Here is a 23,505-nt window from a genome sequence, read left to right as displayed (position 1 = left end):
TTTACGTTTACATTCGAGAAAAGGAGCTTGATCTTGTAAAAGTTTGAAACGAAAGTACAAGTACTTAACATCGTTACGTAGACGATTAATCGATAAATTTGCTGACAGGTTACTCGTTCTTTTAACTAGTTGTTGGATGATGCTTTATGGAAGCAATAAATTTTGTAGCGAATATTCCTACGCAAAGAAATAAAATATACTTCCTTGCAGAAATCATTTCCTTTTTTTTTCTATTTTTTTAAAGTACCCTCTTACTCGTGTTGAGAATGTATTGATTATGGTAGTTACAATAATTTTTCTGACTTAACATCATTTCGAGTTTTATATTCAGACGCATGTAAAACGATTTTGTCGACACGCAAAATTTCTTCGAATTTGATCGAAATTGTCAAGTGTCTCTACAGTTGAATCCTCCATGTGTTCGATATATTTCGTTCGAAATATATTAATTTGAAATATTGTTTCGAATTAACTATGTACCAACATTAACTCTTTAAAAATTGTTAAAAAATTGTTTACAAATTGCCACTCTGCAAAGAACGTCGATACAATAAGAAAAAAGAAGAATATGGGGCAAGGTGGGATTGCCGTTTATTTCGCATCGCTGTGCTTCCTGAAATGATGAGAGCACACAGACTTTTGCACGACACCGATAATTACAGTGAGTTGATGGCGCCCTCGTGCGTTCACCGACCATTTTTCTATTTCTAACGATCCCGATCTTATCTTGTACTATCTTTATAATAGGTAAGTGACTGTTCTCGATCGAATGTCTGGAATATTATCAAGCGGCCAATTGCTTAAGCTATTTAAGCTATGAACGTTGTTCGTAAGCAAATTAAATTTTTTACATAAAATTTCTGTACTTCTGCAATTGTAATGTACGTACAAAAGAAAGACAGAGCGACAAAGTGGAAGCAATTGTACAAAAGAAATAGCTGCTATGGTAAAGAGGCTGCAGCCTTTGATGTTCTCAAAACCACGTTGCACAGAGACCTGGGTCTATTCGAGAATATTCTCAACTAATAACACCCTTCCAAATTGTGTTTTCGTGGAAGGATTAGTATTTCATTTAAAAGAAATGGAGAGCCTATTATATGGTCTAACAACAATGAACACACCCAAATATTAGGTTGTTCCAAAAGCTTCTTTCGTTTAATAAGGAAATATTAGATACACAACATTCTTTGTTTTATATTATTTTATTGAATTATAGAAGAAAATGGATCACACGTAATTTGTTCTATTGGAACAAGATAATTCGATAAAAAAATATATTATAAAATAATATTATATTATAAAACGAAAAATGTTGCACATTTATTTCCTTGGAAGAAGAAGGAAACCTTTGGAACAACAGGTGCGTCCTGTCTCTTTACAAGACACTGTCACTGTCTTTAAAATTATTTTTTCTTTTTTTTTTTTTTTTTTTTGCACCTTCCGTGTCAAGTTTCGAAAGTTTATTTCACGATATTTCCATAAACAGATATTGATAGTACGTTTATATTTTTTACAGATCAATTAATAAGATCAAAATATCAAGAAATAAATTTTGAGGCAATTTTTTCCCAGCGTTCCCGTGTCTCCCCAATTCTCCGTTTTGCGTAATTGTGCAGGACACAATTGGAAACACAAGAATAGAATTGTCCAACGATAGCAACGAAAGTACACGAGGGAACATTCTATTGCAAAAGCTAGATTTGTCCATGGAGGATTGAACAGTATTCTTAAATGATATCGATCTTGATTAAAGTGCGAAAAAAAAACTTTTGGCTATATTGCTTCTTAAACCTGAAATATGATTTGAAACGTTTTCCTAATATTTCGAATGTGTAGCGTCGTGAGATTTGAAATGCACACGGTAAATTAGGAAAATATTGATCGTGTAAGAAAGAATCATCCAACAAATATTCACATATTTTATTAGAAAAAAAGACTTACGGAGTAATTATTGGTAGATTAGTGATATAATCAATCGTTAACTAAAAATATCTACACTCGTCTGGCTTTCAGAAATAAATGTAAGCATATAAAAATCGTGGTAAAGTCGAATTAAAAAAAAAAATACGGTCGTTTACGTTCGCGATTGTCAACTTAAAGAATAAGATCGAAGAATTAAATAAGATAGGAACTGAAAATAACGCAGAAACATTTGAGTGTTTCGTTAGAGCGCGTTTAACAGAATTTTATACAGAAAATTCGCGGACATGTGAAACTCGTTCCAAATAAACGACGTTCGATCGGACAATCATTTAATCAAACACTTTGTTAAGTATCGCGGTAATCATTTTTCTCGGTTAATCGATTAACCAAAGAGACGATCAATTAGTTAGCTAAGCGATTTCATGGAGAATCGAGAAAGGAACTTTGTCGATCGATTTTTTAAACAATTTGCAGTTTAAACTTAATTCACATCCGTTACCTTCAACAATAAATAATTAATTCGTATACAAAGAAGGATTGACGTTTAATACATTTCCATTTCTATTCTGGAAAATTCACAGAAGCTTAATTATTTATTGTTTACAATTATGTGGAATACAAAACGTTTTACTCGTCGACACTTCGCACTCTCGAACATAATGTTTTCTATAAATTACGTTTGCAAAATAACGTAGAAAAATACACGCAGCTTCTGCGTCTCGCAGCGATAAACAAAACGTTACATCGAACTGCAAAAGATCCATACAGTTGTTGCTCTCTGTTCTTATCTCGTAGTTCAATCTGTACAGATAATTGCTCGTCTTAATTCTTCAATTATTCAGCAATTACTTAGTAAAATATTGTACGACACATTCTTCGAATATCCACATTTCTGTTACGATCGAAACAAATCGTAAAGATTCAGAGTGTTTGTGCTACAAGTAAATGGGCAATGATCAACTCTGAAAGAGACAACGCTAAAAATGCAATGAAAAATGCACTTATTAGTACTTTAATAAGCTAATACTTATCTCCTATTTATCACGTATCGGTTTACGAAGTTAGACAGAAAGTAATAAAATAATACTACGATGAAAGCTACAATGTCATACTTTAAAATAAATTACAAAGTTTCAAGCAAATTAACTGATTTAGGACACCCATAACGGTTTTCTGAATTCATCGTAGTTGATCTCTTAGAATTATCGATGATTTTATATACTGTTTACATTTCGTTCACTGGATATTCTAAAACCTGGCATTTTAGGTTATGTGCACATTCTTTATGGACCAATCGGTGCCTCTGATCGACCAATGGTAACCGTCTTCTGGTCATCCGGTCCCGACTGGACCAATGAGAACGGGCTTCCAATGACTGGCTAATCAGAGACATCGTTTTCACCATAGCAAGTATAAAACATAACCTAAAACAGTGAGTTTCAAGATAAACCTGGAGAAGTTCTTAAATGTCAGCTCACAAAGTAATATACAGTGTAAGTCAGTTGACATGTCAGTGAGTCATGAGTCATGTGACAACTATGACAAAGGTTGTAATAAACCAAAGGATACAGTACACCAAAATAAGAAAGAATTTCGAATTGCAGGTTAATTCGCAACGCTAGGCATTGCTTAGATCGACAATTTCCTGGCGAATGGTCTTATTTCCTGACCAACTCGCTTTCCGGACCTGAATCCATTCGATTATTAGTTCTGAGACGTTAAAAATCTTTTGTTCGTAAAACTTCAATCGACAGTACTGAAATTCTTCGTCAGCGTGACGACCAAAGTTGCCGACAAGTCCGCGTAAACAGTTGGGACAATTTCGACGATATATGACGCGATGCATTCATGCTTCTATGTGAGCTGTATCTCTGATCACTTGGAGCAATCAGTTTAAACATAGGTAAGCGACCATTACAATATAAAAGAAACTGTCACTCGAAAACTAGGTCGTATCAGGTATATACGTTCACGTGGACTTTTCTTCTTACTTTAGCGTGTTGAAGCAGTCGCTGCTGCACTAATACACCCTGTAAACAGCTACATACATATGTAACAACGTTCTCAGTGTGCCTAGCAATGTGATCTCCTTTGATCTTACAAAGTGTACCGGCGTTCGCTGTGTAACATGTAACTTGCTGCATATGTAACATAATTGTATAACGTGTTACACAGAAGTGTTGTGTAACGCGTCTTTTTTTAACGCGTTATACAACTTTGCTGTACAAAGGTCCAATAGCACGCAAGCATGAGCTGATTCTCTATGAAAAAGTAAGAAGAAAACGTGGATAAAAATACATAGAACGGTGGCTAAAGCGGAATATCCTCGGTAGGAAGGAAAAGGAGGCAGCCACGGGTTAATTGCAAGTAGAAACTGCGGAAAAGGAGGGAAATCGTTTGGAGGAGGAAGAAGGAAAAGGTGTTCTACGTAATTTAAAAATAGCCGCTTTAAAACACTCATTGGAAGATTGCTGGTAGAAACTACTGTTACTCCAAAACAAAATCATATTTTTACATAAACTTTTCTTCTTATTTTAGCGTGCTAAATCAGCTTCTGCCGCGCTTCACACGTGTTCTGACTCATCTGTTCTGCGTAACACGATTGATAAGCAACTACGATGAATTCAAAGCAAACTACACGTTTAGATAAAAAAATTATTCGTTTACAAGCACATACATGTTTGTTTCTTGAAATTAAAATTAACGGTACATACAAGGAATAGTAGTTGATTTCGGCAGATACACCGCAATTATCTGTCTAGACAGACTCCTAAGTACAAAATTGTATCTTCATTTGTCATTCACATTAGTATAGCGAAGAAAGGAAAGGAATCGATTATTCAGTCGTTCATGTGAATAGTTATGAATCATTCTTATTTTTATATACCTACGCTATGTCACTCGGGACAGTTTATAATAATAGATTCTAATAAATAAATTTCCTTAGATTAAAGCGTGAAAAATTTCTACATCAGAAGCGAGAAAATCCGAAGAAAATCCACTCGGAGTGTATTTCCTCTATGTACATGCAATGTTTTGTTCTGAATGAGAAAATACATAAAAAATTTCAATTCCAATTCCTTCATTTCTCTTCACTTCATATTGTTCACTCCTTGTAGAAATTTTAGAAATACAAATACGAGCGCGTAATTTACGGAATTCTTTAATTTCTTTAATTATTCGAACGAATTCGTTTCATAGATTTCTTGCAAAGAAAAGGTCAATTTCGCATTTTTGAAAAATATTTCTATCTGGAATGTCACATTGCCGTTAAAATCATTTTTGTACCCGATAATTCCCCATTTGAATCTCCACAGAAATTGAACGTGACAATTCCCGTGGTTATTGAACAAGACTTCTTTATTTTCGTTTTGCAAAAAATCTATAAACCTGTTTATTATTATTCGTGTTTCTCGTAAAAATCCTACAATCTAATTCTTATGACTTTTCGGTAAAAACTTTTGCATCTAATGTTTGCAATTTTTTGCAAAAATCCGGGATTACAATATTTGCAACGACTCCTGCAAAATTGTCAAAGGCTTAAAATTGAATATTCAGCGTTCCCCTCTGAATACGTAGTTGCAAAAAAATTGCAATTCTAACTTTCTTCAGTTTCTTTGCGAATGTTCTAAAATCTAAATGTTCTTAATCTTCCTGCAAGACACTTCCCCCTAGTTCTCACGCTAAAGTCATACATTTTTGCAGAAACCTGACAAACATTTGAACATAATAGTCTTCGTTAATTCCTTTATTATTAAGAATAAAGAACATTATTAATAGTAATAATAGTATCATCAATTTCTTTATCAGTGGCATCCTCTATTTTCGGGAGAAACATACTTCTGCCTTTATCAAAAATTCCAATTTTTCCCTCGCTTCTCGTTACATTCATCGCGTGACTTTTGCAAAAATTAGTAGCCCAAAAATTGCTTCTCCTTTCGATACCCAAAAATCTCCACATACCGTGCGCTCTGTTCCAAAAAGAACTCCGAACGATGATCTCTATTTATTGGAAAAATGTTCTGCTTTAATGTTTGCATTAAAAATCGCTAAAAAAAGTTGCGAGGAGATTTAATGTTTTGCAAAGAAGCGCAACTTCGTTCAATTGTCTGAGAGAGTTGCCAGTGGAGAATGTTTACGGAGCAACGATGTACACTTTTTGCAAAAGCAATTTCCGATAATATTTGTCAGAATGTTTCTCGTGAAAATGTCTGCGATTAGGATTGTTCGCTTTCACGCGAAACCTGTCTCACTTTTTGAGGAAAGAAAGTGAAAAGGGTTTGATCCAAGTAAATTTGCAAAAAACGTTGCATTATGTGATTTGTATTACTTTGGATTCTCGTTCGGCGACTTACTTTTCACTGAAATTAGCAACCGGGCTCTTATCCAACGCAGAAAGCAATAATATACAGCTCGGCTATTAGCCAGATAATTTTTACTTTACTTTTAGATAAATATCAATAGATAGGTATCTTATTTATTTAGTGCTTTATCTCATAGTAAAATGGTTCATATCAACTTGTTTTTTTTTTTTCTTTTTAGAAGTTATATTCAAATGAAATATATATTTGAATAAACGAAAACCATAGCAAGACTGATAATTCAAGAGAAATATTTACACGTCTAATTTAAAGCTAATTATGATATTCCTTCGAATCGTACTAAACTATAAATACGATTTACGATGATAAAGAATGAAATTAGAAATTTCATTAAGATGAAAATATTTCAGTAGATTGTATTCGTAATTGAAATCCATTGTATAATCAAGAAAGAGAGAGTAAGAGAGAGAGAGAGAGAGAGAGAGAGAGAGAGAGAGAGAGGGAGGGAGATGTTTCCCATAATTGAAAGACCTGAATTTTAAATTAGAATTCGAGATGTAATTACACATCTTTCACGGAAAGAAATTTCGCAAAATTACTCCGTTATATTTATTGGGTTTTTACCCATTCCACGTAATTAATAACTAAAGTGAATCATTAACAAATGATCAGAAATATAAATCGTGATTTAAATTGCAAATTTTCTGGATTAATTTAATTGAAGATTCTTTTCACAGAAAGTAATCTATTTTTGAATGACAGCAATTAATAATAGTCATTTTTAATGCTCTATGTTCGTATCCTGTTTCTCATTAGGAAATCGCGAACCTAATCGGCAAATGCAATCTATATTTTCGTAATTCGATCATTTATCATCCTAACTTCGCTAAATATAAAAACTAATTAGAACGAGAGGAGTAATTAAGACTAAGACAAAAAAAAAAAAGAAGAAATCACATTTCCAATCGAACGTTTAACTAACACAGGACTCACAGCATTATTCGATCTATCAATTGTTTTCGTACAGTTCGCGTACACGTTTAATTAAAAGAAGCTCTAACAATCACATCATCGATAATTTCACGTAAAAATTAAAGAAAAAAAAAAACACGTAATTATAGAAAATTGCACGAAAGTTGCATATATCCCTATGCCTTCACTTTAATACTGATGCACTAACTACACTTACGCTCGAAAGATTGCACTATCGACTACCTCACCTTTACAGTTATAAAAATCACTATTAAAAAATATAGTGAAATACTGGTCGTTTGAGTACGCTATCAAGTAGAAAATTCCTTACGTTAGATACAAGAATGATAGACGTACATATTTTAAAGAAGAAGAAGAAGAAGAAGAGATAGGAAAGAACGAAGAGATATAAGATTAATTTTTAATACGTAATATTCGTAATTAGTAAGTTGTACGGTCGCAATTTCAGTGAACTATACTTCTCTTACCTACGAAATTCATCATACAGTAATTCTCATTCTCGTATTGCAAAATTTATCTGTTCGTTTAGTATATCATCTAGTTTCACCTTAAGTTTCTCTTTCCCCCTCGGTTCTACGCTTTGTGTCAAAAAAAGAAAATAATAATAAACGTACGTTATACATTCAACGAATCTACCATGAGCCTGCTGCCTTTTTACAATAAGCTTGGCTATTTGGTCTCTCAAATTTTCCAAATTTTCCAGCAAACCATCAGCATTTGCATCGATCAACTAACCAATCCGAGAGCTCATCAGACTGTTCTCGGAATTGTCAGGTAAAACTATCCGAAAACGCTATGTACAAGTTTGTATTCTCAACCCTTTGCACTCGTGTGTCGAGTGTGACTCGACATCAGTTTTTATCTCAGGAGCTCCGTTGTCGAGTCTCGGTCGACATTCTTTCAGTGCCACCTTCTTTTTGTGAAACGTGCAAAAGAAAAGGAGGATACATCCTGGAAATTGTTTCAAGATATATCATATACTTAAATACCAGTTTTATTCACACTATTGTTGTATTTTCTAATTTTTAAATTTACTAAACTTTAATTGTCTAACACTTTAACTAAAAACTAAGACAATTTAAATAAATAAAGGAAGAAAGAAATTCACTTAAATACAAGTTTTGTTCACACTATTGTTGTATTTTCAAATTTTTAAGTGAATTTCTTTCTTCCTTTATCTATTTAAATTGTCCAAGTTTTTAGTTAAAGTAAGTTTCAAATAAAACACTTAAAAGCGTTGGCAGCTGCTGCTAACGAAATTGAAATGAAATTCTGAGTGCAAAGGGTTAAAGAGCAAGCACACTCGACTATCGTCGTTTAATCAGTTGCTTCTTATCGAACACACGGTAGAACCTGCAGCACCCTAACACCCATGCAAACATTTTTATCCAAATACAAGAATTATGCAAATATCAGTCCAATAATTTGCCCATTACGTGTACAGTCACCAACGACATCGTCAGTCCAATTTATCGAATGTTCACGTGCAAACAAATCGTAAAGACTCGAGGATGACATAAATGGAAAAAAATCAAAAGTTACTCGAATGTTCCACTTTCAAAAGTATTGTTCCAAGAACTTATATATACATATATAATGGAAGAATACTTTCGATAGTAGAGTATACTGAAACAATACATGGAACAATACTTTTGAAGGTATATATACATATATATATATATAAGTATACAGGAGTATACTTATATAAGTATACATTGTTCATGGAACAATACTTTTGATAGTAGAGTATACTGGAACAATACTTCTGGAAGTATATGTATAAGTATACAGAAAATTGATATGAAGTTGTAGACAGGATGTATAATAGTGAAGGACAGAAGTATTGTTCATGGAACAATACTTTTGATAGTAGTGTATACTGGAACAATACTTTTGGAAGTATATATAAGTATACAGAAAATTGATATGAAATTGTAGACAGGATGTATAATAGTGAAGGACAGAAGTATTGTTTGTGGAACAATACTTTTGATAGTAAAGTATACTGAAACGATACATGGAACAATACCTTTGAATGCATATGTATAAGTATACAGGAAAATGATATGAAGTTGTAGACAGGATGTATAATAGTAAAGGACAGAAGTATTGTTCATGGAGCAATACTTTTGATATACTGGAACAATATATATATATATATATATAAGTATACAGGAAAGTGATATGAAATTGTTTAAATAATAAAATAAATAATAACAAAAAGTGAATATCTTGTGTGTAGCGAGCAAATTAGTCAGAGGGCAAATGCCTGAGCGTTGCATTGAGCGTTCAAGGGGAAAGAAAGCTGCTAGTGAAGTCAGAAAAAAGTGTGGAAATGTTGCAAAAATCACGAACGTTTACAACGTTAAGAGATGTACAATTAATATAATATAAATTGATTGTAATATAATTGATATAATGAAAGCAAAAACGTGAGTGTTTTGAGAAGTAGAAAAACTTCGATGAACTTGAAAAATAAATATCTATGCTCTGTTGTATAGTAATGCTAATAAATCAGCAACAAAGGGACGCTAATATGTAACGTATGAAGATGTTTTGGTATTTGGATAATTCATATCATCAACGTTTCAAGTCCTCGTATTGAAAAAAGGAAGATTACAGTGAAGACGACAAAAGCCTCCTTATTTGCAAATATTTATGACATTAGAGAAAGATCTCTTAATTAGACGATGTGAGGCATAAACAGAATATAATTGGACGATATAACGCGTCTAAAGACAACATTTTTCCTGATGGAATTCATCGTTTGCTTGATTGATCGCTATAGGAAGCAACGACAAATGCTTCAATGGTTTCAATTGAAAAATAATCAAACAATTAGCGGTATCGTTTTTTAAGTATAATTTTTTGAATTTCATCGAAAAGATTGGATTATTCATTCGTATGATAATATAATATTTGATGTTATCAAAATTCTCTCCGCTAATTCGAGCACTGCAGGTTCCACTGTATTTCATTCGATGCAAATTTAACTTTTGCCAGCTGCCTTTTTACATTAAGCTTCGCTGCTCGCAATATTTCAAGAGAAGCTTTCAAATTGTCCAGCAAGCCATCGACGCGTTTACATTGACCAATCTGCCAAAATGAGCCGATCAGAATTTTGCAAAATTATCGAAACATCATAAGGTTAAAGAGAAATTGTAATTCTTGAAAAGAGAGCAGTTTTAACTTGCCTTATTTAATTAATTTCCCTATTATCGTATACTTTAGTTTGAGCGTAGAGTTCAGTTTCAAGCGCTTGACGCTTCAGCAAGCAGCTTAACTCGACAAGCAACGTAACTTCCTTTTTTTGACACGTCAGAGAAATTTTGTCGAACCTCGTAAATTCTTCGTAAAACTTCAATTTGACTAGATTTTATCCTTATGAATAATTAAACAAGCTAACTACCATCCTTTTCCAAATAGAAAAACTATATAGCGTTCCGAACGAGAAACCAATCTCCTTCCTCTTTTCGTTAACCCTAAGCCCTAACACTATGGTTAATTACTAGCTGTCGAGTACACGAATCGCTGTAATTTACAATATGTACAACAACTAAGCGAATGCACTTTCCTTCGAAAACAAAAGGAGTCAGATAGGACAAGAACGAAGAGAAACTTAAAAATTGAATGGGAAAAACTCGTCCCAATGCATCCTGCGAACATTTCGAATGGTCGTTAGTAACATTCGGAATAAATAACGGGGAAAATAAATAATAAACGAAACGAATGGATATTAATGAAAAAACGGGAATGTTAACATCCGTAGCTACTCGTCGAATCTCTGACTATACTCTTTTGTTTCTTCGACTGATAAAAGGAAATCTAGTTGAATCGAAAATTAGAAAGTTCACGGCTTTCGAATAGAAACCTGCATAGTAAAATTTCGTGAAATGATCGCAACCTTAAACCTATCTGGATCAGGACAATTTCATTAGTTTGCTCTAATTTATTACCTCGCCGGTAATAGAAAATTTGCCCAACTTTCTAAATCCCAGATTCCTTGATCCTTTCAAGTTTCAAAAATATTTCTAATTTCTAGCCCGACGTTTCCCCATCTTTTTCTTTTTCCTTTCTTTTCTTTCTTTTTTTTCTTTTTCCACTTCGGATTTGTCATGTTCGCTCCTCGAACTCGAACAAGCATCTCAACTTTCCAATTTTCAAATCGCCCACCGATCAAATAAACCGTTTGAAAAAGAAACACGGGGAATGAATGGTGCGAAAAGGTGCTTTCTCCAGACTTTTGACGTTTCCCGGATAACGAATTTTCCTGTAATTTCTTCGGTTTTGCCGTTAATTTTTTTCCGTAGTAATTTGTTGATTATTCGGCGGTTTTTTTTTGTTTCCCTTTCTCTTTGTTTAGGAAAAATGGAAAAACTGCATTGTCTATTGGAATGTCTCAATTAATCAATTAATCAATCAATCAACTAATCGGCTGATCGTTAATATCACTTTTAATGCCCAGCGAAAGATTGCGAGTTAGAAAAATGACTTCCCTGTAATTGTCTGCTTCGTTTCGTTTCCTTTTTTGTCTAAAATCATCGATTCTCAGTTTCTTTGCTTTACTCGTTCTATGTATTCTATCTCTGTGGCTCGCTGTTTCATTCTGCCTATGTGCTGTATGTGTGTGTATGATATATGTATATGAACATGAATCTCGGTCTAGGGAGCCAATCGATCGATTATTCTGTAAACAAATAATCAAATTGCTACCACAACTGATCCTCTGTCCTGAAACAAAGACCGTGTAATATTTCTGCAATGGAAATATTATCGATCTTTTCCAACTAATATTTTCATCAAAATCTATCAAATCGAATCGTATAAGGTGATATTTCAATTTAGAAGAACACAAGAAGCTGATAATGTAAGAAAAATATTTACAGTTTACACTTTCGACGAATCATCGTATTATACGTTGCAACAAAGTGACTCGAACGAAAGGTATCGAATCGTATGATGTAATATTTCAATTAAACAAGAGAAAATTATATCCGAATAAAGAAGAACACAAGAAACTGATAATGTAGGAAAAATATTTACAGTTTACACTTTCGACGAATCATCGTATTATACGTTGCAACAAAGTGAATCGAAAGGTATCGAATCGTATGATGTAATATTTCAATTAAACAAGAGAAAATTATATCCGAATAAAGAAGAACACAAGAAACTGATAATGTAGGAAAAATATTTACAGTTTACACTTTCGACGAATCATCGTATTATACGTTGCAACAAAGTGAATCGAAAGTTTCTGACAGATGTGTTTTAGATCGAAAAACTCAAGACACTCGATGTTATTAACAAACGAAGTAAAAATATCGATTAATTGAATTGGACTAACAGTAAAGACTCCATAATTGCTCGCAAGTAGCTGCCGTTTAATTGCTGCTTGCTTATCCCCACCAATGGCGGAATTCCCCTTTGAACCTTCGACGCGAGTAACGTGACGCGTCAACTTCTCTTCGACGCTAATTTCACGGAACGCGCGTCCTTTTGACGCATTTCGAATTTCACGAGGAAAATTACACAAACCGTGTACGTTCTTGTTCTACGGTTTCTATCGACTTCTATCCATTCAACGAGACGAATATACATGGAAATTCATTTTCCTCGAAGCTTTCCAGTTTCCAAGTTCTCTACCTGGTGTACCTATCTCTGCGCATACGCGTCGATTTAACATAATCGTAAAGTAAGTTGGTAAATTGGCTTAGAAATATAATAATATAATTGAATAATATTAATAATAATTTACCAATATAATATAATAATATAATTAGAAATACGAATGCCATACACGAGCCAACTGTTGGCAAAAGTGAACGCCAGAAGTGAACATACTTGCGACAAAATTTCTCAAAAAAAAATTTCTCAAATTTCGAGTTGTGTATTCACCTTGGAGAACTTCAGGCAGAACAGGGCAATAAGCCTCAGAAGAAGAAACGGAACTCGGTATATGAGTCGCATAGTTGCAAAAATCGAGCAACCTATTGCAGTCGCAGTATGAAGACGTTTTCCGAGCTACTAGTGCATTTTCAGTATCAGTAAAAGGATCGTGTAGTCGCGAATCATTGTGAATTTATTATTTGTTGCTTGAAATTTTCACGAACTCCGAATATGTCTTTTGACTTGGCAACTAAGTGATTGCGGATTTTGTCACTACCACTTAATGACAAAATCCGCAATCACTTAGTTGCCAACCCAATAGGAGAGGAGACAACATCACGCAAAAGATGGTCAGTGTACGCGAGCAGTGCTCTGACACGCCAGCTGTGAAGAGGATGAAGACGAAGTATCTCGAAACGAGGCTGAATTTCAGATTTTTGAATCAGACGAAAGCAACAAAACAGAGGAGTCTTGAGATAAAACCGAAGGAGAAGATTCTCGGGATTTCGAGTCGTCTCCGATGCGATTCCGAGTCGGAGAATCATGAGAACATTCCCAGATCGTGCGAAATTTGAACGTGGTTCGTGATACTGAAACTGCGGTCGATGGAACAACTTGGAAGAAATTGCAAACAGGCGGATCTAGTGGTAGACCACTTATCAGAATATTCAACGACACTGTTGGTTTTACCAGATACGCAACAAGGAATGTGGCGACAGATAACGTCAGCAGTTCCACTTGATAATCGACAAAAACATGTTGCAACATAAAAAATGTTGCACCGAAACAGAGACATATGGTGTGCTAAAAAGTGATTGGACAATTTCAATGGCTAAGTTAGTTGCTTTTATTGCGATTTTGTAAGCTCGGGCAGCATACGAAGCAAAGTCACTAAAAGCTCTCTATTTGTGGTGCAGGAAATGGCCAGTCGCTTTCTTCTCGACGGGAAAAGACAAAGAGACGCTAAGGGCAGTGTTAGTTGAGATGCCGGAGAGGGCGGATGCAAAAGGTGTGCAGTGTGAGTTGAGAAGCGAGAGCGAGCGAGTGTAGAAGCCGGAGAGTGTGAATCGGGAAGTCGAAAGCCGCGTATGAAAATAAGACGTACGACAGCATTGTAATCATTTCATTGCTTCGAATATTATTAATTAAATCAAAACATCATTATTTGTCCTTTCCTCTACGACCCATTAAGCTACTACATTTATGATTTTGTTCATACGTCAAATCGATGCGTAGAGATAGGAATATATAGGAAATGTGAGTAAACCTAGCGTTGAAGATCTGTTTCATCTTCGTTTCAGCGAGACGACACTAGCGCCACGACGAAGCTTCTTCGTTTTAAATTTCTCGCCAATCGCATCGTGTTACCTTGGAATCTCTCTTTTACGTGAAAAGGCCAATTACCGACTTCCATCTCAAGAAGTTCTGTCTCGAGATAAAGAAAATTACTTTTCTATTATATCAGCTTCTCTTATACTTGAAAAGGCAATCATTGACTATCTCAAAATAAAAAAAAAAATAATAAAAAAGAGATAATTGACTATCTCAAAATATAAAACAAAAATTTACTCGAGTCCTATCCGACCATCAGGTACCCGGATACTCGCAATCAGAACAATACTCGAACACTCTACTCGTGTCACTCGATGTTTACGATATTTCGAAGAATTTATATTTCTGAATAAATCGAATATCTAAATTAAATATCTTCATTTTTGTACCGAAATACCAACAAGTTAGCGTTCTCAGCAGGTAGACTGGCTGGCTTCAACATTTCCACACATTTCCAGCTGTTGAAAACACATTAGCAAAAGCTGCTAAGATGTACTTGTGTATACAAGTTGCAAGCTGTCAAAGTGTAGTTCCAACAGCTGACAATATCATCAACGTATAGCCTATCAGCATACTACTCGAGAATGTTGATTCGTTGGCATTTCCGTACAGAGCTAAAAATGTCTACTTTAAAATGATCGTTTCATTGTCTATCAAAAACAAATAGCGAGAAACATTGTGAACGCCTGTGACACGAGTAGGGTACTCGAGTGAAACATAGCAAGCATCCGAGTAGCGATAGCTGTACTCTCAGCTATCTCATCTCTGTGGACAAGAACAGTGATAAAGCACGTGGCTGAATCATTGCAATCAACCGTACTGAGAACAGTTGCGAATGCAGCGCAGTGTCTCAGCAGCGGAAGTCTAAGGAAACAGCCAATTAGGCTACCAACGATCCAAGAGGAAATTAAGAGAAATGGAACAAAGCGTGAGAAAAGAGTCGCACAGCGTCCTAATCAACTAACCCTGCAGGCCCACAAAGCCAAGATTAAACGAAGATTAAAAAACAAGCATCCTTCTGACCTGCTAATCTCATGAGATGATGCAAGATGACATGTTTCCTTTCTGGGAATAGTCATCCAGGTGATAATTTATAAAGAATATGGAAGAATTCACCGAATGTCCAATAGGACAAACTGTGGAGAGAAATAACTAAGTTTTGAAAGAGAATTATCTCATGTGCCTGGTGGTGATGTTTCCCACCCAGGCATCTCATAAGTAGACTGCTGGTTCTTACGCAATTATAGTTCAATTGGAAAGCGTATAATATGGAAAAATATGCGAGATACCCAAAGTATAGTGTCATAATATTTAGCAATTGAAATAAGTGTTTCATTAGGTTGGTTAAAAAATATGAATTTGCATAAATCCACGCCAACTCTACTTGAAAGTTATTGGGATCCTACACATTTTTCTGCTTGTCATTCGCTGGAATGAACACCATACAGCTACGAATAAGTCGAGTTGCTCTTTCCTTCTTTTCCTTTCGCCAATTCTTAGCTTTTATGGAGACTTTACTGTATCATCTAATCGACGAGTGCTCGTGGAAAACATTGCAAGTGCCAAGCAACAGATTCTTGGGGGGGAAAGAGAACTTACAGTATTAATATAGTTCAAATTCATGAAAAAGAGAAGTGTATCTTCTAGGAAACTCAATGTTCCATTCAATTGAATGAAGGCAGATGGCATAACAAAAGCTAGGAAACAATTATCTGCTGTTCATTAGCATTCATATGTTTTTGTATAGAGATGAGGTTGTCACGTCACCTTTCAGCATTATTAATAACAATTTAGAAAGAGACATAGCACTTCCTCATTGGTAGATAGAACATTTTTCAGTTAAAATATTCCAAGTGTTTTCCATTCTGACACTCACAGTGTTTTCTACAAACGATATTCAATTAATGGAATGTATCTAAAATTCATAGCTAAACGATATTTAATCATTTAGTTACTTTCTGGAAATTGAAACTGGAACAGTTTCTCCTTTGAGGCTATAAGAAAATTGCTACAAGAAAATAAATGAGAATTCTGTTGATTAAATGTCTATAGCGAGCTATGATCTAACAGAAAAAATAAATCAATAGCGAGATTAGATCGTATGACGATCAAAAGATATATAATCGTTAAGAAGATGTAAGAAACGAATGAATAAAATGTTGAAGAAGAATCGAAGTAGTATAGTGTTAGTGGAGGAACCGTAGACCGAGGCTTGCAACAGGCTGTCTGTACAACAATCTTAATAACATGATATGCAACATTTATATTCTAATCTTAGAGTCAGTAAAAACTATGCGCTGGGCACGAAGCTCTCTGTTCCACGCGTTAAAAAACGAATAGAAAAACCTTCGGAAAAAGTGCGTAACAATAAGGAAATGAAAACCGTCCACGTGTGAGACGAAAATATCGGAATTAGTTTGTTTTCCTATCTCTTTCGTGGTTAATGAGTCTGGCGTTTTTAAAAAATTTGATTCGTCGCAGTCGTTGCGACCCCGGCACTATTGTAAAACGGTATGTAAATATACTTATTATAATAATATATAGCTGCATCTGTGATTTGATTGTAAATCGTGAGGTAAGGAGCCTGTGTGAATGGCGCGATCAACTCGAGAAACGTTTCCACTTTCCTCGAACTCGGAGTCTATCGTAAAACTTCCAACAATCTTATAATTACACAAGCAACATGTAAGAAGCTAAGAAGATTTAAAAAAAAAAAAGAAAAAAATCTCGATATTTGAAATTTCGATATTTAAATTCAATAATTAAATATTTCAATGTTTAAGTCAATGAAATAAGAAATAAAAGGAAAGAACAAAATTGAAATGATGATCTGGTTGGTAGAAAAGAAAGAAGATGGAGAATTTTGAAAATTACTACTTAGGTAATAATAATTTGAATAACTATGAAATTGATGGAAATTTTAGACTCTAACGTAAAGTATATAGTGAAACATTTGTCGAGAACATCGCGCTCACGGAACTATTGTCATCTGTAAAATATAATATAAAAGATCCTGAGTTGTACTGTGTGGTACTATGGCTATGGAGTTCGGCGGTGACTGAGATGGCTTTATCTTTCCTCTTTTCTCTTGAAATAATACATACAGAATATCGTACAAGTTCTAGGAAAACTAAATATCCTGTAATACCGAAATAAAATATAAAATACTTCACCTTCTATGTATCATAATGTCTACATACTTTAAGATACTGACAAACAAATTTAACACATGTATAAAAATTAGTGTCACTTAATAAATTATACATGTCACTTAAGTTAACCAGTAACTTAACGTGTTAATAAAATCAGTTTGCATAGAAGTATTTTCAAAAATCACCTACTAGATATCTACTAAACGCATTTACTAAGATAATAAAATATTTATAAATTGTTATCACTATAAAGCTTTATCATATAATAAAGCATTAATAAAAAAGAAAAAAATTCAACTTGGTCTAAAAAGATTGATTAAAGATTGTAAAATATATGATTAACGTTATTAAATAATAAATTGCTGGTCGATAAAGCAATACATTTTATAAAATAATACTCTATAAATCACTTGGGACAAACTATTCCATTATTTCTAAATTAGTAATATATGTTTTCTAAGAATATAGTTAATTTATAATATCAATACATTAAAGTTTCAAATGTATCATTGTTTAACAAAGACAAAATGAGAATAATAAAAATAATAATACTGTTTACGAGAAATTCACTTAATGGAGAAACCAATATTTCAAAAATCAATACCATTAAAAATAATTGGTCAATGTAGTAAACGACAGCAAGTAAAATACAGAAATGCAATGTTTTATGGTGATGTTAAAAAGTAATTTCAAAGAATTAAACGAAATTCCAAAGAAGTTGGATTATACGTAATTTGCTAAAACTATGGAGAAAAGTGATAAATTCAGCTCTGTAATATCACATTAGAGCGTATAAAAAAATTAGCAAGAAAAGCCATCTCGGGCACAGGCCTCTTATAATATATTAAATTCAATCTGCTGCATCACGGTGGTTTCCCATCGATAACTGTCAATAATAAATCCTCTGTAAATCTGCTTGAGCTGTAAAATCGGTTGGCTGTCTATTGCACCGTTAAACTGCTATGCGGTGAAAAATATATTATAATATGTTCATACGTCATCCTGGGAGTTTCTGTGCGTGTCACCCAGTCGTGTGACGCAATCGATAAAGTAAATATAATCCTCTGTAAGAATATAATATCGTTGTAAATATCTGTAGTCTGTATAACACTGTATAGCATCAAATAAAACAACAAGTTATCCTGGCTCGCGGAATAATCAGTACGAGGTGGGATGGCTGTTCCACTTGCGGCGGTTATTTGTGATTTCTCTCTTGTTTCTTCTTTTGTTTAAGGAATATTCTCGCATTTCCTTACGACGAATAGGCACGGCACCTTTTGCGAATTGTCCTTCGGAGGACTATTGTTTCATTAGTTATTGTAAGACACTGTGAAAAGATTATTCTATGGAGCAAAGTGCTATATGATGGATAGCTCAGAAGCTAATTTTAGTAGTCGTTTCGTTAAAAATCTTTAGAGCAGAATTTTTAAGTTTCAGTTGCGAATGATTTGTAGCTAAAAAAAATGAATCTTACTATTATTAGTAGCAAAAGAAAAACCTCTTTTTGCTGTAAAAAAAATGATAAAAGAATATTGCTGTACTGAACAAATTAAGAATACTGTTTACATATAGAATATAAATTTTAAATTCAAGTTCTGTTGTCAATTTTTGCTTCCTAATATTTCTATATATTTTTCAATACTTCTGTGCTTTTATTAAGCTGTACTAGTAACTTATATATTAATATATTAATACTATATTATATATTAATATATTAATATTATTTACTTAGTTATTAATATATATGTTAATAAATAATTTCTTTATTAAGCTCTAATAAAGAGACCCTGAATTTTTAATGCACTTAGTTTTAAAAATAATATTCATACTTTAATAAACATTATTATTCAAAACTTAAAAACTTTATATTCTTTTACATGTAATAAATTTATCAATGTTTCGAAAAATATGTTGCATATGCATTATATAATCTGTTACTTTTATATATTAGAAAAATATAATTAACAAAACAATAAAAAAATAATTTGATACTTATGATAAAACAAATAATGAAAATAGAATAAATTAAAAAGAAAAGAAATAAAATATTTAAAACTAGAAAATATCATTGTTCACTGATTAATATTTAAAATTTCATTCCATTCGTTCATACTTGTATCATACTCTAAAGACTTTTAATAATTGTTACTACTATATCACTTATTATAAATAAATACGAAATCTTTGAATTATATTTTTATACAAAAAAATAAAAGTAAGATATGGTTACTTTATACCAATTAAAAATAATACGAAATTCTAAATTTAAGCACTTGCTATGAAGAATAGAGTGGTTGATAAGTAATCTTATATAAAAATATCCAATGTTAAGAATTCTAAAAATTCTTAATGCTCTCCATCACAGCACACACCCTTAATCTCTTCACTGCACCTTAATCTGTCTTCAAAAGACTATATTAATCTCCATCTGGAGTTTATGGTTGCCAGAAATTACTGGCATTAAGCCTACTCAACCAAAAAGCTATCACAAATGGGCCGAAGAAACTAAGGCGCATTAGTGGTATGCAGCATCAAATTGCATCATGCTGCTCTGAAAGTGCTTAGATTCGGCATTGGTCTGATTGACCTCATAAGCACCATCTTGGAATACTCTTGATTTGTTTTCCAGAGTTACTGTAGCTGTGCCCTCTTCCATAGAAACTCTGGGCGTAGAAAAGGATTTAACATTATCTGTTTGTTGTGCCTGGATTTGTAGATGAGTTTGCGCTCCAGTCTGTTGTTGCGCTTTAGGCTGTTGCTGTTGGTAGATTTCTTCTTGACGATGCCTGTCTGCCACGCTGAGCTCATGGAAGCTGACCAGGTGGCGTTTCAGGTAGAGCTTGGTCTTGAATGGCTTGTTACAGAGGGGGCATGTGACACTCTGAGGGTTGTGGATCAGGCGCATGTGCTGACGTAGGTTCGACAAGTTACTGTACATGCGGTTGCAGACAGGACAGGGGCGTGGGTCCAGCGAGTGCAGTTTGCGTAGGTCAGCTGCAACACACACACAACTTGCTCTAACCCGGTAGAGGCAGCACGGAGAAGGGAGTTAATTTTTTTTGTTTTGTTTTATTGAATGGATTTATGGGTGGGGTCTCCGATTTGCCAGCCACCACCGGACAGCAACAACCAGCTAAGAAACCCTAGCCACACGACTATTATATACTCTTTCTAATTTAGCAATAGGATCATTCTTAGAGTTCTAAATATCAATTTTTATGTATTATGATTATATTATTTTTTGTACAATTCCTTCTACACAAATTATGTAAATGTTTATACCAAAATTATTATATCTCCTCTCCAAAAAGATAAAAACACTTCAATAAGTGCCATTTTCTTAACCCCTCAATTACTATTATATAACATTTTATTTTGAGTATAAAAATATTAATGTGGTTAGATTTCAATGTTCAATTGCAACATTGAAAACTACCACCTCTAATCTTAAGTAAATGAGTCAAATAATTTGATTTTATATTCTATTCATTGGTAATAGTTCAAAGTTCTTACAACAAAATAATTAAGAGCATAATAAATCAAGTAACAAATCAAAATAATATTTCCTGAATTTTTATATGTATGATTTCATATATTTCATTTATATATTTATTAGTGAATAAAAGATAACTTGTTTGTTTTATAAAAATTAAGAAAAAATATATTGGTTGATCCTATTACTACCTGTCGTGCGTACAACGATATCGCGCGTTTATTAACGCGCACACATCGGAGACAAATGGTAAGCGTGTGTTATTGGGACATGAGGCGTGAGAGCTCGCGCTGCATCCTCCAAGATTATTATACAATGTTTCTTGACAATAACACCCTTTTACGTTTACAAATTTTCGCTTGACACGTATAAATCTTATTGATATATAATTGTATATAGTTGCTGTTACTATCACTGTTAAAACAATAACGATAAATAAAAACAAATAATTTTTGCGATTATAATATGCATAATATTTTTTTTCTTTACTTGTTCTGCATTCTACATTGTAAATAATTTTAATTTAATTTTACAGTAATAAAAATAAATACCATTTAAATTTGAATAGTTTATCTAAACAAGAAGTATTATAATTAAAATGAAAAATAACAGAAATATAATCATACATTGAGAATTTATATGAAAATTTCAAAATTAATAGTAACCGAATTTTTTTGGCAATTAATCACTTATTATATTATAAACCTTATATTGCTACATAATTTGATTAGTGAAGCCAGAGATATTAATCTTTTTTTAATTACAACATCGTACTTAAACACTGACCTTAACCAAGAAGCTTATAACAAAATTTAGCATCAAGCAACAGTTTCGCTATATATTTCAAGTTAGGGTGTTCTGCCATGGGATATTTATGAGTACACAGAAAAACGACGCCAATTAGATGAAATATAAAATATTAAAAACTTATAATGTAAAATAATAAACACTGACTGTAAATTAAAATAAATTCAAATTTTATCAATATTTTATCTTAATTGATTTAATATTTTATTGGATGATATACTCTAAACTATTATAATTTAAAGAATTTTAAGGAAATAAAAATCATAAATTAAAATTATCCAATATTTCCAATTGGCGTAGCTTCTGAAAGACAATAACGGAAAACATAGAAGCAACGGACAGGCAATTTTACCAGACGGAGGGATTTTACATTTAACTATTTAAAATTCTTCTTTTCTTCCCTCATTTTCTCAGTTCTCATTGCTTGAACTTATAATAATTATATTTACAATTTTAAGTAAATATAAAACAATTTTAAACTTAATATAAAAAATAAATTATAATTTTTAATTAAAATCAAAAGTAACACAAACTGTATAATGTTCTCTTCTTGTAACAATTAATATACATAAAATTTATTATAATCTTTTAGTATCACCTCCAATTCTGGCAAATAATATAGACAGGTAGAGAGCTCGAGTATATATGTACACGCAGCTGACTTTCTCACACAACAGCCGCAAACTGCACTCCCCTGGATAAAATCAGAAAATCGCCTCCGAGTGTCAAATGTCTCTTCTTTACCTTTCTCTCTCCCTCTCCCACACTCATCTACACATTCTTCACTCTGTCTTCCTTACATCCTGTCTCTCTTAATGTTTGTTTCTCACTTTCGTTCTTACATACACACATTCCTTTTGTTTCCTTTCTTTCCCTTTCTCTCCTACCGCCTAGCAAGAGCTACCGAGCTACACGAGCTTACCATTTCAAACCGAGGCTCTCCTTCTCCTTCCATCTTTATATTCGCATCCAAAAAATTCTGTCCGACATGATCGGCTAGGTTGTTGCTGTTTGTAATGGTGCTCGCAACTACCAAAAAATTAGGGTTGGGACGGACGATCACTTACCTTGTTGTTCTTGATTTAATTCCGTATTACCAGCATGAGATGGTCCTGGCATCCCACCTTCTAGTGATCCACCACCCCCTCCTCCACCTCCTCCTCCTCCTCCTGCTCCTCCACCTACAAAAATGTAAATTATTATAGAAAGGTAAAAAATGTATTTTATGATCTTTATGAAATTGTAGAAATGATGCAAATTTTAAATAATTATTCTAAATAAATTAAATACTAATATATTAATGCATACACAACATACACACACTGTGTAATTACCTTGATAGGAAGGTGGATAAGATGGCAAAACTTCCATGCCACCATCAAGGCTAAGAAAACCACTTGGCAGTGTGTTGACCTCCTGCTTTGGAGAACAATCATCATCGCTTCCATATTCTGGTAATTCTATTTTTGGCTAAAACACAAAAATTATTATGATTATTTTTCCTAAAAACTGAGATTTATTCTAATACTGATCACCTTTCATTAATGATATACATTTATTTATTACACTAAAAAAATTATCACAAAATTGTGAA

At 33.3% G+C, this 23,505-nt stretch overlaps 1 protein-coding gene and 1 long non-coding RNA gene across 5 annotated transcripts in view; one reads left to right on the top strand and one right to left on the bottom strand.

The window, feature by feature from the left end:
- The window catches only part of LOC126926124 (zinc finger and BTB domain-containing protein 12-like), a 96,885-nt gene that overhangs the window by 45,555 nt on the left and 27,825 nt on the right, over positions 1-23,505 (bottom strand). For 3 of the 4 annotated variants that reach the window (XM_050742239.1, XM_050742240.1, XM_050742241.1), the window contains 2 exons: positions 23,246-23,381; positions 22,979-23,092 (listed from right to left, as the gene is read on the bottom strand). In XM_050742239.1, the coding sequence (XP_050598196.1) occupies positions 22,979-23,092; positions 23,246-23,381 (250 nt within the window). Of the gene's footprint in view, positions 1-16,702; positions 20,606-22,978; positions 23,093-23,245; positions 23,382-23,505 lie in introns of those variants that run through there. The other variant, XM_050742242.1, reaches the window with a different exon arrangement.
- LOC126926129 (uncharacterized) lies at positions 3,337-4,643 on the top strand. Its single transcript, XR_007714300.1, has 2 exons — positions 3,337-3,826; positions 4,257-4,643. It is a non-coding gene; the product is annotated as an uncharacterized LOC126926129 (long non-coding RNA).

This window comes from Bombus affinis, chromosome 17 (assembly GCF_024516045.1).
Source record: "Bombus affinis isolate iyBomAffi1 chromosome 17, iyBomAffi1.2, whole genome shotgun sequence".
In the NCBI taxonomy this organism is placed as follows: Eukaryota; Metazoa; Arthropoda; class Insecta; order Hymenoptera; family Apidae; genus Bombus; species Bombus affinis.
The sequence above is the reverse complement of the archived record's forward strand: the minus strand, read 5'-3'. Positions and strand labels throughout refer to the sequence as shown.